The following is a 16467-nucleotide window of genomic DNA, read 5'->3' on the forward strand; positions in this document are numbered from 1 at the left end:
TCCTTCCCTCCCTCCCTCCCTCCCTTCCTTCCTTCTTTCTAATCCTCACCAGAGGATATTTTTTTTTTCATTAATTTTTAGGGAGAGTGGAAGGAAGAGGGAAGACAGAAACACAATGTGAGAGAGACACATCGATTGGTTGCCTCCCACATGCCCTTGACCAGGGCCGGTAGCCTGCAAGGTACATACGTGCCCTTGACCAGAATTGAGCCTGGGACCCTCCAGTCTGCAGGCCAATGCTCTATCCATTGAGCCAAACCGGCTAGGGCTATTTTTAAGTTAATTCTTTACTATACACCTGAAATTCAAATTTTCATTTCACTGACATAAATAGAACTTTGACCATATTCTGAAAAAGATGAATGCTTTCCTCTGTGTAATTACAGTCTGCAGTGGTTCTCAACCTGTGGGTCGCAACCCCTTTGGGGGTCGAACGACCCTTTCACAGGGGTCGCCTAAGACCATTGGAAAACACATATATAATTACATGTTGTTTTTGTGATTAATCACTATGCTTTAATTATGTTCAATCATGAGGAACTGTATTAAAGGGTCGCGGCATTAGGAAGGTTGAGAACCACTGTTAGCTCTAATCACTGTATGACCACTGGGGGGCTCTGCATGGTGCTCAGAGTAACTGACAGCACAGGACAGCAGAACCAGCCCTGTATTTTGAGTCTGAGGAACTAGATAGAATGAATATAGATTCTCTCATTATGGGCTATTAGTTTATCATTCTATCTGAATCTGACTTTCTGCATTTGCAACCCTTTAGGGGTTTGAGATTAAATTATATAATTTAATACCTTGCTCTGTGCATGATGTACACAAGATAAGTATTAAGTTACCCTGAATATAGTTACTGTCCTACTATACTTATCTTCTTTTTTAAAAAAATATATTTTATTGATTTTTTTACAGAGAGGAAGGGAGAGGGATAGAGAACTAGAAACATCGATGAGAGAGAAACATCGATTGAGCTGCCTCCTGCACACTCCCCACTGGGGATATGCCCGCAACCAAGGTACATGCCCTTGACCGGAATCGAACCTGGGACCCTTCAGTCCACAGGCCGACGCTCTATCCACTGAGCCAAACCGGTTAGGGCTATACTTATCTTCTTAATAAAGAAATAAGAAGCCCTAAATTTCTGTAAGGTAATAAATTCCATTTATCTCAAACTTTGAGAAAAAACCCTCACCAAACAAATCTTTGTAACCAACCATCTAACCAACTAACCAAAATAACACTAAATATTAAAAACTCTACAAGCAAACTAGGACATCATCATCATACTTGGATGCTCCAAAGGAATGTTGTCAACAGCAATATCCAGGCTTCCAGGAATGGTCTGCATTTTGCTTATTCTGTCAGCCCTGTGAAAGCATATAAACACACACACACACACGCACACACATACACACTGAATTATTCTACTTGTCAAGAAAAAAAAAGTCAACTGTAATTCTGAGCTTTGATTAAGGGTGAACAGTAGGGCCCCATCCAATCTTGTGAATGACTTTATGTAGCTGGTTTGATTTTGAAAACTAAATTTTATGTGATATTGCCATTACAAATAAAAACCAGGGAGGGGTCAAGTTACAGATATCCTAAATTGTTTTAAATTTATTTGCACCTACTTCTGATAACATTTACATAAATGGCTAAACAAGTATAATAGTAAATATGGTTTTCTGTACCAAAAATTACTAGTATTTGAACTGGTTTCAGTAATCCATTTTCTTAAGGAATCTTAAGAAGCCTTGAGAGCAGCACTGGCCTTTGTTACAAGTGCTAAGTGGACGAGTCTGCTTTTCTCCTCTTCACCAACAGTCAAGAAGGACAAAGAGCCTTTCCCTGATCTTGGTTCTTCTGCCTTCTCCCACCCTGTAAATGCATGCAGACACTCCCTTCCTGCCTATCCCTGCTCTCCATTCACTCTGAGTCTTGGTTCCTGACTCTTGAGTCCTTGCATTTCTTTCCCTCTCTCTCTACTAAAACCTTCTCGCCCAACCTCCTTTAAAGTGAAAACCATAGTAGCCTGATAACAGCTTCAAGTGCTCTCTCCCTTTCAGGAAATTGACTTTGATAGGTGGAATAATTACAGTGGTAGGTCAGAGCCAGCTCTTCCCAGCTTGTGAGAGCTGATTGTTAAATTTTCAGTTATTTTGCCTGCCAATTGTTAAACGCAACCATTTTTAAAAATGAAATTATGTAAACTTACCATTAAACAAATTGTATTAAAGTCCAAGGTAATAAGTATATTTAAAATTCATCATTTACTAATTATTTTACTACAAGATAGATGATCCAGAATCTTGAGGTTATTTACGTGTACTGTATGGTGGAAATGTTATATAATGGTGTGCACATTTCCTCCCAATTCTGTATTTGGTGAAGCCCCATGGGTAGCTTGAAATTAGCAATGGTAGGAGAATTTACACCATAGAAATTGGCTATCAGTACAAATCAGTTTTCCCCACTAGAGTGTTCGTTGGTAAACATTTATCAGCACAATACTGCGAATAACTGCCATAGGTATGAGGTGTCTATGAGATAATTTAATGTTTCACCAGTATGGCATTGGGTATTCTAGATGCTCTCTAGCTGCCACAGTGAAAACTTTCTTTGCTATATGCTGATAACATGATTTTTTTTTAGAGTAATACCTTCTGTTTATACCAGATTACCCCCAAATCTTTTGACCATTCCTTTTCAGCATTTCAAATTTTCATGCTTTAGTACTCTGGCAAGAAAGTAAAGAGAAAAAAGCACTCCTGATTTCCACTTAGTAGCTGTGGGAAGGCCATGATAGGGGTTTTAATCAGGAAGTTTGATTAAGTCAAGGGGGGGTGTCTCCCAATGTAAGGAGTATCATCATAAATAAGTATTACTGGTCCAGGGCCTCCTCTAGGATGTTATTACTCACTTTTATTTTGCTTTCTCAAGTTTAGTTACTTTCCAGGACAACCAAAACATTGGGAAAACATCCTTAATAGTTAAATAGAAGCACATATTCTCTTGAAGATACAGAAAATATTAATAATGCCTGTTTCATAGTAATATGTTATTTTGTTTTAGATATACCAAATTAATTCATAGTGGACTGTTGACTTTTAGATGGGAGAGGCAGAGAGTTAACATTTGGGAAAGGGGCAAAGGGTACAAGAATCCTATGTGTATTGGGGGATTAACAATTTAAGATAAGTTTCTTGTCATGAAAGATCTTATCATCATAAGATAGTGAATGCATGGTGATTCATTTTTAAAATGTGGCTTTTATATTTTTCCCTTTTTAGCACGAACTTCCATCATTTTTTCCAAAAGCATTTGAAAGAAATATTATAAATCATTGCATTCACAGCAGTGCATTGCTCTGTAAAGTTTCAAAACATAGTTTTAAAATTCCTTAACACTCCTCCCATTTAGTGGTATCTATGTCCCCTTCGTTTGAATCTAGGCTCCCTTGATGGTACAAAAATGGCATTTTTGCATTCCTTGGCCCCAGTCTTAAGAAGCTGACAGTTATCACTGCTGTCCCTTGGGGTACTTACGCTTAGAATCCTGCCATGAGAAAACCATAGTAGCCTATGGAGACAGTCCCATGATTAGGAGCCACAGTTTCCAGCCCACAGCTCCAGTGAGTACTCAGCCAATAGCAACTTGGCAGTTATTAAATGAGCCACCTTAATATAGATCCTCTAGCTTCAGTTGACCTTGCCCAGCTGCTGCCCCTCATCTACCTATGCTCAAATTATGGACCAGGAGTAAATAAGTGATGTTATTGTAAGTCACTAAGTTTTGGGGTGACTTGCTACACAGCAATAGATAACCGACATAGTTTAATGTTCCACACTCATTCCATATAATTCGGCCAATATAGCCTTGAGGGTGTCATTTGGGCATATGTGAAGTCATGGGCAAACCATCTGCTTTCTGGAGGAATTTGGACATTGAGAATAAGGTAATCAAGTATTGTTTATACATAAATTACAAATCAATAGTGGCAATGGTGTTGATTTATGTTAATTTCAAGAGTATAGCCCAAGTCCTACCTTCTATAATCTGACACTAGTTTAAGTAGGTCCTCGGTTGAAATCTTGCTACTTTCTTGTCTATATAATGGTGAAAATCTTGAGTCTCTGTCCACATTTCCCTGGTTGTCCTTAAATACTGATCTGAAAAAAAAAGAATATTTATTTAGGTTGGTATTTGGATACTATTTACAGAGTTGTGTTTTTAGGTGATTAAAATAATTTAATTTCCCATTTATAATGGAAAAACTTTCATTATAAAAAAATTTAGAGAATAAAAATACAAGAAAACTTCTCAGACAAAAGTTTCATTTAGACACTACATTTATATTTAACTTTTTATTTTTCAACTCAGTATCGAAAGTGACAGCACCCATATTACAACTACATTTATTTATGATTTAGTAACATTTCAAACCTAAGGAAGGTGAAAGGAAAGGAACATGTTATTCCTTCTTCATTATTTCCTGAGCAAGCCAGGGTCACGTACCATTAGGTTTTACAAGTATAAAAAAAAGGGATAAGAACCTGACCATGGGTACGAGGGCCAGATGCTTGAAACATTTTCATGGAGATAAATGTGCCCAAGTCCTACATTTTAGGACAGAGACAGATATAAAATGGAGAACATCTGAGTCAGAATTTTGTACTAACTAATGATACTACCATGAATCGAAGTCATTTATTTCCTTTCTTGATCCATTTCACTGGAACTACACAGATTTTAGTTAAAATATATAAATTGTTTTTGTCCAAACAATATAGTAATGTCAGGCAACACTTGCTGACAAACTAGTATACACAACACAGCTTACTTTAGTTTTTCTTCCTCATCATTCATCATACTCTGCCTACCAAAGAAAATTAGATGCATGTATAATTGATTTCTCTCTAATGTTGAAGACATGATACATTTTTATTCCTCCTAGCTTAAAGATCTTGACTAGATGATTTTATTACTCTTTAAATTAGCCAAAGATTTCAGTGTTCAAGCTGAAATGGTCATTTAAATGGACATCTGATCATAGAGCTTTAATGTCTAGTAATACAGAAAATGTGCCAGAAATTTATCAGAATAGTATTTTAGATTCCTTCCATCTTTTTCCAATTTTTATCTGTTAAGTACTAAGTGAGGGGGGAAAAGCTCTCCTATCAGATAACACTAATGAAGCAGAATGAAAATATTTAACTAGACAATTATTTTTATTAAATGTAATATAGGGCTTTTATTCATGTGCGTGGCATGTTGAAACAAATATGGTATATTTCCCAACATGAGAGAAGACTAACTGAGCTTGGAAAGGAGTGTTGTTTTTTTTTAATTAACCAGCCTCTGCAAATATATTGATAGACATGGGTTGTGTAACTCGTTTTTGCTATTATCCACAGTTCTGTCCTAGAAATAGCTCACTTACATTGGACACATTATAAAAAGAATGAGGAGCACAGCACCAGGAAGTTATGCATAGTACCAAACACCCTGTCCTTGCTCGATAAATATTCTAACTGGCAACAGAACACAGACTGTCTCATTTACACAGATGGCTTCAGGGTGGCTGGGACACTGTGCCTACTAGTTCCAGTTGCCGCAGTTGAGCAATGATCAGTATATGTGAGAGTCTCAGAATCATGGCATTTGGGGTATGATGGAAGGAAATGCAATGTTTAACCAAAAGAAAAAGAAGCTTAGGTGTCCCTTAGAGCTTCATTCATAGGTAGCATGAATGCCACAATGTACAGAAAGAATTGGGCATATTTTTTGTGGCTATGGAAAACAAAATATAGAAGTGATTGTCAAACAGTTTAAACATTTTTTAAACGACTTATCTAATCATCAGAGCTACAGAAAGACAGAAAGAACCACAGTGGGAGGCACTTGACTTTTTGTCACTGGAAGGATTCAAACAGAGGTTGAATAACCATTTGTTGGGGATATTATTACATTGTGTACCTTCTCTAAGTTATAAATATAAGAACAATGTTTTACTGTAGTCTCATTTAATTTTAAAGAAAATTCAGTGTTGTGCACTGGTCCATTTAGAACATTGCATGAAACAGAGTAAAGAAATAAAAAACAGTCTTGGCAAGGATTTAGGGCACATATTATTCTAGGGTGATATGCACAGAGAGGGTTCCATTTAACAAAATGATTTTCTCCTGAATCAATGAGTGTAAAACACCCTACCTACTGGAGGATAAATGTTTTGTGGGTTGTTTTTTTTTTGTTGTAAAATGGCACCACAGCTGGTGTCAAAGATAAGAACATGAATTTCAGATAAAATGTTCACAGCAATGAGCATCTGTGTCTTGTAGTGGGTCAGACGATTAGATCTGGGTAAAAATATGGTCATATGTTACACTGTCACTTCTATGTGATAGTTGATTAGTGACAGTTGATTTTAAGGGCCAAAGTGTTTTAGGATACACTCAAAGCTGTAATGTGAAACAAATGACAATCTAGAAATATAATAGAAAAGAGAAGTAGCCAGAGAATTAGCAGTATCAGTAGGGTATTGAAATATGTCAGGAATTAGCTTATGTCAAAATCACATGAATAACAATGAGTGTTCAATGTTTATTGGAAGCAGTTTCCATATAATAAAGTTAAAATCTTCTTTAATTGTATCTGATACTTATTTTTGTGGTTAGATGATACAAGTAGTATAACATAAAACCTTTAGAAATGTATGCTAATCATTTTTCTCAGTTGCTAATAATGTCTATGGAAGTCTAAAACATATATTTATATACAGAAATTGGTGGTGTATACTGTTCCCTAACCTACAACCAAACCCCTCATCAGGCATTCATGTAGCATGAGCTTGTGGTTTTGTTGGCTTTCCTGTCTTAGACATAATTACTTTAATAGTGGTAACATTGCCAGCCTTCCTAGAAACTTCATCTGTCTTTCTTCCAACATATGCTACTAGAAACTTGAAAGTTGGATCGGTACTTCTTCTTACTGCTCTGTGATGGGTAAATCTTTTACTTATTTCTCACTGCCTCAAATTTACTAGAAAGGGAACTTGTGGTGAGTGTGATCTCCACAGGAGAATTCATAATAATCACATGAGAATAATGACTTCTAATAATGGCTATCTTTTATTGGGTACACACCCATGCTCATTAATTCCTGCAAGAGTAAATTTGGTATTATCCTTCCTCTATTGTACATTTAAAAAAATCTGAGGTAGCCCTGGCCACAGTGGCTCAGTTGGTTGAGCATTGTCTTATACACCAAGAGGTGGCGGGTTCAATTCCCTGTCAGAGCACATACACTGGTGCAGATTGGATCTCCGGTTGGGGCACATACAGGAGGCAACTGGTTGATGTTTCTCTCTCACATTGATGTTTCTCTTTCTCTCTCTCCCTCCCTTCCTTCCTCTTTTGAAAAAGAATCGTTTAAAAATTCCTTTAGCCTGGGCAGCATGGCTCAGTGGTTGAGCATCAACTTATGAACCAAGTCACAGTTTGATTCCCGTTCAGGGCACATGCCTGGGTTGCAGGCTCGATTCCTAGTGTAGGATGTGCAGAAGGCAGCCAGTCAGTGATTCTCTCTCATCATTGATGTTTCTATCTCTCTCTCCCCCTCTCCCTCCCTCTCTGAAATCAATAAAAATATATTTTAAAACATTCCTTTAAAAAATCTGAGATAAAGACAAACCATAAGTACTTGCTTAAGTTCACTTGTCTAGTAAACAGAGTTGAGATTTCAAATCCAGCTCTGGTTCTAAAATGCCTGCCTCTGAAACCTCAGAACAATGCTGGACCCTTAAAGAGCAAATACGTTCACCATTGTAATTTTGCTATATTAGGATATTTTACTTTTGCCAAGGGATATTTTGTTTCTAGTTGCTCCAGTGGATTTTCTTGTGGGAACTGCTGAGAATACTTATCAATGTCAAAAAGTTTGACCAGCAAATTACAGCCAGTTATCCTTTCTTTTGAAACATATCAGAAGTAAAAACCATTATATTTATCAGAGAGGGTTCAGTATATCTCACTAGAAGCTTTTTCATGCAGACTATCCTGGTATTAATTGTCTCTGTAGGAGAGAGAGGGAAAAGGGAGAGCAAGTGATAGTTATGATCTACTTTATGCCATGGGCTTCTGCACCTGAGATTGCGCTTACTGCCCATGAGGCAAGTGTTGTCCCCTGCCTTCTGTAAATGGGGACCGTGAGAATCAGGAAGGAAACTTGCCCAAAGTTACAAACTGTAAGTGGTGGCCTGATCTAGACCCTTTCTGTCAGACTCCTTGGCCTGATCTTCTTCTCCCGTACTGCAAGGCTGACTTACAGCACACAAATTCCCAGAGACTGTGTGAGCCTATATAGGCTTACTGTTGCCCAGACTCCCACATTTCTCTTTCCTGCACTTACTTGTACCAACTTTAAGTAACACCCTCAAAACTATAACAAACATTGGTGAGTTTACTCTGGTTCTGCTCATCGCTGGGAACTGGGAGACCTAAGCATGGCATAAGTAACTAGTTCTCACTTCATTCTGCATTTTAAAATTGCTGCCATGGGACAGCGTTATCAACATTCAAATGATTACTTAATAGGCAGTCTCATTTTGTAGTTCATTCGATTTGTGCACTGCTGGCCATTTTTTCCTTATGTCTGTTCCAGGCTCTTCCTCCTTTAAGAAATTATTGTACTAATAAAGATGCACAGAGATTGAAGAGGACAATAATAATGGATGTTTGAGTAGATCCAACAAACTGTTTTTGTTCTTTATGCAGAGGTTATATTTCCAGGAGGATGATTCCATCATCAGTGTCTATATAACTCAGCATTGCTATCAGCATCAACTGGTACTGATAAATGTAGCTATGCTAATCAGCACCAAAATCAAAGAGAGTTTAAATGATCAACCTGAAGGCTTCTTCTAGACAACCATACATAGACCTGTGCTCTACGCATAGATGAAAATGTGCCGCTGCCTAAGACATCAGAGTGTGTCCATCTGAATTCTATACACACCAAACTCTCAGGGGTGACATAATGTCAGGTGTTTGATAAAATTTATACCCTAAACAAGTTATGACTTTGATTTGACCCTACCAAGAACCCACAGCATACCTGGTCATGCTAACACTGTACCTATGTCGTGGCCTCAGTTTAGTATGAGTTGTCTTGATTGTCTTGTAAAACACATTTCTGAGGAGCTCAAGGAATTTATAAAGATGAACACATTAGCATTATTCTAGGTGTTAGTATATTAAAAATAACAGGTAACACAGAAGCGTTCAAAACGGAAGCTTCCAATGCTGACTACAAATGCATTTCTATTCTGTTGGTTGCAATTGTCAACCTACCTCATTGCCCAAGCGAATGGCATGCGGTATTTCCCCAACTTGCTGCAGAACTGCCTATTGGATTTGAGTATCTTTTGTGCACACTAAGGGAAAAATAAATGATATGTGGTTTAGAACATCACTTTACCACCTGCCCATGAAAAATATTAACAAATATTTTTTATGTTATCTTACATTGAAACTCAATGGAATTCTGACTTACTGGGCCCACAGATGCACCTCTTAAAGAGCCAAATGATAAGTCTTTGTGTTAAACTACTATATAATATTTGTCTTTCTTTTTTAGTTTAGAAATTCAAATATAGAAAATACCCTTGTCTTGGAATATCAAAGTTTTTCCTTTCTTCTGATTTCAAAAACCTTAAAATATTGAATGGAAAGTGTTATCAAATTTACATTCACAGTCTGTGCTATGTTTTCTTTTATTTATCATGGCAGAGGTCAGCAAAATTGTTCTGTAAAGGTTCATACAGTAAATATATTGGGCCATATGGTCTCTGTCACAACTTCTCATCTCTGCTGCTCTAGCAGAAAAGCAGTCATAGAAGATCCATAAATGAATGAGTGTGACTGTGTTTCAATAAAACTTTATTTACAAAAACAGGTGGCAGGGTGGATTTGGCCCACACACCATAGTTTGCCAAACCCTGAATCTCATAAATCTATTAAATTCTGCCCTAAATGGACAAATATGTTCAAATTCAATGGTTAACATTATTTTCGCAATGTATTTCTTTTGTGTGGAAAATATAGACTTTTATATTTATTTTCTACTAAATAGTAACATTCAATTATTAAAGAAAATGTCATAGAAAAAAAAATTCTGTGTTCCCACCATTCAAAGAACTTTCTGTATGTCCTTTATTCTTTCTTTCTTTACTTAGGTCTATTATAATTTGATATGCAATTATCTATCCCCCTTTTCATAGTTTCTCATCAGCATTAATAATGTCTTAGTGGGCTGTATTAACTTGTTTTTAGTCAGATTAATCCTAACTTTCATTATTGTTAACACTTTGATCCTTGGAATTAAAGCTTTATCCACATTTAAATTATTTCTACTAATAGATGATCAAAAGTCAGAAACTGCTGGGTCACAAAGCATAAGCCAGGAATATATACTTTAAAATTTTCCTGATGCCTAAGTAAATGCCTTAGTGAAAATATTTATGCACTAAGTAAATATTTTGAGACTTAAACTTATCAAACTTGATAATTCATCAGACAATGCAATTTTATTTCTTGAAATCAATTGAAATGCTGTGTGGAAAAGATCATGGATTACCTTGTTGGAGTCTGGATTCTTAATGTAAGGTTCTGCACCACTTGCAATGTTTCCCATTAATACTTTCTCGACTTTGGCCACCAAAACAATGTCAGAATGTGGATTGCTTACAGAGAATATGGCCTATGTACAAAAAAAAAGAGTTAGGATTAATAAACTAGTAAGCATGTAGGATGCCACCTTGAAGACATTTACAAAATCTCATTTGTTTTGAAAGAACAGCTTTAAGGGAATTTTTATTTGGGTAATTGCTCCTCTTGTGTAGGGTATTGGAAAGAACAGGGGGACAGCATTTTATGCCCCACCATGTGTAAATAAAAGTGCAACCTGCTTTGGAAATTTCAGCCATTCCTCTGGAAACCCCTTGACGTGAGGTTCTTCCAATTGCCGCGGGGTGACCGTGTCTATGTTCCCATTTTCCAGCATCACGGAGGCCCCTGAGAGCATCTGCCGGACAGCTGCGTGGTTCAGGTCCACATGGAAATCAGCTGAAATCTTCCTGCTGTCTTTGAGGTCGTAAAGGGCCACACTCACGAAAAAAGGCTCAACCTGCAGGAAAGAGAACCGATGGTTTTGACAAAAACCAACCAAACAAATAAAAAGATCACCCTCAAAACCCCAAACTGCTAAAAAAAACTTTTTAATGCTACCAGAGTATCACAGAAGACAAAGGAAAAAGATTCAAGAGTGACATTTCAATTAGAAAAACATCAAATGAACAGATTAAATAAAACAAGGACTAAAAGAAACAAATCTTTGTATATGTATATATATATACACATCCACACATCCATTTGTACATACATGTATATGAATAATTATATATGTAACTAGAGGCCCGGTGCACAAAATTCATGCACGGGTAGGGTCCCTAGGCCTGGCTGGCAATCAAGGCCAATCGGGGCCTTCTGGCTGCCTGCCAGGACCTTCCTTCCTCAGCTGCTGGCTGATGGCCAGGGCCTTTTTTCATCCCGTGCCACCCCCTGGTGGTCAGTGCACGTCATAGTGAGCAATCAAACTTCCGGTCAAACTCCCGAGGGGACACTTTGAATATTAGCCTTTTATATGTATAGATTACAGGCTTCTAAAGCTAGAACATGCTCACAAAAACATTTTTACTTATATTTATGCTTCTTCATTTTGATTTGATACCCATCATGTATCTTCCAATATTCTAAGGTCAAGCAGGTTATACATACAAATCACATTATGACATGGTTCATCATTGTACAGACTCACTCATGCTGTGGATTTTGCTGAATGTTTAATAGATACTTCTTGTTCTTTGAACTTATAATTACAATGAGGTTTAACTTATAATGAGGGTTTTCATTTAATTCCTTAATATTACCAATACTTATCAGCCACCTTACTGTTACAAATAGAATGACACATACAAAATGAAATTCAATAAATTAATTTGGAAAAAAATACAATTAAAAAGTGAAAGCTTTATGTTTTACCAATTTAATTTATTTCATAAAAACTCCTGGTTTGTGGTAATGGTAGTCTGCCAAGAGTTGAAAAATGAAAAAAATCACATGAAAATTACTCAGGCAAGAACATAAACACATTGAAGGTCAAAGGAAAAAATCCGTATTATTTTTCCTGAATTGTTGCATTTTGATTTTCATTTCTGCTTAGAAAATGGAAATAAATGACCTACATTGATAATCCATCAGAAATTAAAGCTCATACAGTGATTCATTTATTTCTTCAAATCCAGCTTTTCAACTTAAATGTCAATTCTTACTCTTTGAATCACTAGCTTTTCAGTAAGAATTTGTTTAATAAAGCACCTTCAAAGCCTAACAAATAAAATCATAGGTTTCTTTTGTTTAGAATTTTGTACTTTTCATAAAAAAAAATAAAAAACATGACATTTTAAATGTTGCTCTGCTGTGAAGCAGCTTTATTATTTTAGACTTTTGGAATAAATTCCCATTTTAAAAGAAATATTTTATACTATAAAACCATCAACCTGAATGTGGTTTTCAATGACTGACTAAAAAATTACATGCTGTCAAATAGTTTCCTCTTCATGCAAAAGTTCTTTTTAGGGTGTTTTTTAGAAGTTCATTCATTAAATGCAGCAGTTGGTTCTTTAGCAACTTAAAACAATATTTTGATTAATTTAAAAACATGTTCATGGACTTGAAACAATAAATTTAAAAGTAGCTATATTAATAAAACAGTGTCATTGAAAAATATGCAAGAATTAAAAAAAAAGAATGCCATCGATAGCAAACTGCTGTTGAGTTAAGGTGAGGCTGCTTTATTGATTGTGTCAAACATTGCTTATAAGCATAATGACATTATATTTTAAAAAGCAATTTCCTTGTTTTTTAACATTTATGGCAACTGTAAAATAAATTAAACCTATACAGACATACAGAGCACTCCAAATCAACTTCTCCCTCTGGCTGACAGATGTGAGAGAGACTGTAAGCTGCTCTCTGAACTTCTGCCTGTTCTCTTGCTTGAGAGATTGGCCCAAATACAAACAATGAGCTTCTGAATATGATTTTTTGTACAAACAAAGGAATCCACGGGAAAGGAGTCATATGTCCTTGGCACTAGGAAGAAAAGCCCATTATCTTTGCGTTTCAGTTCCTAAATTGACATTTTAATTAGAGTAAAAAAAAGCATTTATTTTTCTTTAATAAGATGATTAAGTGACATTATGGTTTGGGTTAAATTTTTCTGATATTTCTAATAGTATTTTTGAAAAACAAGTTTCTAGTGTGTGTGTGTGTGTGTGTGTTGTTTTTTTTAAATCCTGAATATAAAAGTATGTTCTGATTGTTCCTCCTAACACTTTTACTCCACATATGTTTCTCCTTATAGCCACCAACATCCTCCATGTTCCCACACCCACTGGGCTCCTCTTTGGCTTTGTGTTACTCAGCCTCTCAGCACCACTCCTCATTGCTGACCCTTTCTTTCTTGGCATCATGATGCACTCTTTCCTGGTTTATCTCTATTTCAATGGTCATTCCTTCATAGTCTTCTTTGGTCACATCTCTATTCATCATTTAAATGTTTGGTTGTTGGCCTCTTCTCTACGTACATAGAAATTTCTAGATGATTCCCTCCAGGTCACTGCCTTGACCAGACTTCCAAGTTGATATGTCTGCTCATGACCAGTCCTTTGGTTCCAAACTTGTGTTGAGTCTGTTAAATAGATATCTCTGTTTGGCTATCCAATAGGCCTGTCAGGTTTAACATGTCCATAGTAGAATTTTTGGCCTAAATCACCCAAATCTGCTCTTACTACAGTTTTGTCCTCTTAATGGCAGTAAATGGCAGCATCCTGCATAGAACTGCTCAAAGAAAATACTAAGGACTCATCCTTGAGATTTTCCTTTCCCTTCTCCTGTATATCCAATCTACCAGAAAAACCTGTCAACTTACAACACGTCAGTCAAATCCATCCATTTCTCTCCTTCCTTGCTATCCCTAATCCAAATGAGGAAATGTACTATAGACGTAGCCTCATAGCTTCTCTTCCCTATCAACTCCTGTTTCCTCCAATCCATTCCCCTGATGGATATTTTAGAAACACAGATTAGATTGCATCATTATAAACTACTATAAACCTTTGAATCGCCTCCTCTCACACTTAGGGTAAATCCAGAGTTTGTCCTTTCTGCCAGCCACTCACCATCACAACTAATAAGGCTCCATCTAAAAAGAGATGTATATGCATGAAGTGCACAATTTGTAGGGAAACGTAATGCTGTGTCTGCCTTCTAAAAGCAAATGGGGCCTTACCATGGATCTGGAAATAAGTTTTTACTTAGAGGTGAAAAATGACAACTGAGAGATGATTTATTAGAAATTAGAAAAGAATGTATTAAAAATAGTAAAAAGTAACATGCCAATATAGCAACTTTTTAAATTGATGGTAGGATTATGAGTGATTTTTATTTTCTTCTTTGTAGAAACATTTGGTAATGTTGATGCTCACAAAATGCACTCTTCCCACACATACATTCACAATTAGCATAGAACTACATCCTAGAACGGGGAGAACTCTCAAGAGGGTCTATTTGGTAGAAAAAGGATTCTTGTATTGATTTAATGAGCAGTGTGGTATTTTCCAAATATCAGGGAAGCACTTTTTCCTACAATTTGCATGTAGCATCTGTACTATTATTTATTTAATATTTACCTGATATTATTTCACTTGGTTCACTATTTAGCCTTGTCTTAGACAGTAATAACTGTGAAATCACAGGGCTGGTATGTTCATTTAAATTACTTTCTAATACAAATTAAAATAAACATATAACTATTAAAATAAAAATGTCAATTTAAAAGCCATCTTGAGATACAAGAAGATACACACAGTATCTTAGGAAACTCAGAAGCTATGCTGATTTAATGGAGAGAATCCTAGAACATAGTCCCTCTGACGCTTCTTCTTTAAGTTAACAGAAACATTTTATGGCAGCATATTGACAATTCCATTTCAGAACTTGTGCATTTTTGTCATGTGTAAAAATGCTGTCAGTCACATTCCCTGCTACACTAGATGGTGTGCAGTCTGTGCTTGGAATGACTAGGAACAGAAGAGATTTGACTGGGGTGGTGTGCTGTTGGTTAATTGGTATAGGAAGTAACAGAAGAGCAACTTACATTCGTTATCGGATCATTTTCATTCTCCGTAACACATCCCTGAAGACTGAAGTTGAGAGCTTTACATATGATCATGATCCTCTTGGCAGCTTTTTCTTCAAATGGTTTGATCACTGACTCGGGTTCTAAAAGATTCTTTTTCTGAAGTTTCAAGGTCTAGAAAAATTTTGACAGTTTTACTCCACCACAAAAATCCATCCACACACACAAAAAATGTATAAACCACAATTGTATGGATCAAGTTTCATGTGGGCTTAGAAGGAATTCCAACTTACTTCTATATCTGGATCCATGGAGAAGAGATTTAGCCTCTCCAGGTTTCGAGTGGCTTTGACAGTCTCTTCAGTTTCTGTGAGGTACTACAGAGAATACTGTGTTAGCTCCGGTCTAAATAGCCAGATACTTACAGCCCAGCCCCATCAATATGGCAAGAAGTAGCCCCCTTAGTATTATCAGAGTTTTAAAATCACCCATTAACACTTGGCAAGTCTTATAAAAAAAACATGCTTTATTTTCTGAATTTTGTGTTTCTTTGCTTAAACCTTAAAAAAAAGCATTTCCATCTTTTCCATGAAAGCATTAAGTAGTAAGCAATGCAAATTCATTTGCATGATAATGTGTCAGCTTTATTACTTTTGTGAAGTCTGGATGTAGGCTGTTCTCTGAAGAATCTGTTTCCTCTGGTGTGCATTCACATGTGATAGAATTATCCAGCGAATCTTGAAAAGATACACAAAGACAGGTTATTAAATAACAACTAATGAGTCACACCTTTCTCTAGCCTGTGACATTTCAAAACTAGGTTAGACCCGTGGTTGGCAAACTGTGGCTCGAGAGCCCCATGCGGCTCTTTGGCCCCTTGAGTGTGGCTCTTCCTAAGCCTTATGAGTACCCTAATTAAGTTAATAACAATGTACCTACCTATATAGTTTAAGTTTAAAATATTTGGCTCTCAAAAGAAATTTCAATTGTTGTACTGTTGATATTTGGCTCTGTTGACTAATGAGTTTGCTGACCACTGAAGAGGAGTCTCAACTGGGCTGACTGGGCACTTCAAGTCTCTGCCACATATCTGTTCCATGCCAGTAGGCTACCTCAGGAATGTCCTCATGGAGATGACAGAAACACAAGAAAGAGCAAGGCCTCTCGAGTTGTAGATTTAGAAGCACCATACTTGCACTTCTG

The 16467-nt window shown here is 36.5% G+C and overlaps 1 protein-coding gene across 1 annotated transcript in view; it reads right to left on the bottom strand.

Annotated features, from left to right (window-relative positions):
• The window catches only part of DOCK10 (dedicator of cytokinesis 10), a 154204-nt gene that overhangs the window by 81890 nt on the left and 55847 nt on the right, over positions 1-16467 (bottom strand). The window contains exons 9-16 of the mRNA XM_014531135.1: positions 15916-16001; positions 15558-15641; positions 15283-15438; positions 10969-11190; positions 10642-10764; positions 9357-9439; positions 4056-4178; positions 1297-1376 (exon numbers count right to left, since the gene is read on the bottom strand). Coding sequence (XP_014386621.1) covers positions 1297-1376; positions 4056-4178; positions 9357-9439; positions 10642-10764; positions 10969-11190; positions 15283-15438; positions 15558-15641; positions 15916-16001 — 957 coding nt within the window. The remainder of the gene's footprint in view (positions 1-1296; positions 1377-4055; positions 4179-9356; positions 9440-10641; positions 10765-10968; positions 11191-15282; positions 15439-15557; positions 15642-15915; positions 16002-16467) is intronic.

This window comes from Myotis brandtii, unplaced genomic scaffold, assembly GCF_000412655.1.
Source record: "Myotis brandtii unplaced genomic scaffold, ASM41265v1 scaffold79, whole genome shotgun sequence".
NCBI lineage: Eukaryota > Metazoa > Chordata > Mammalia > Chiroptera > Vespertilionidae > Myotis > Myotis brandtii.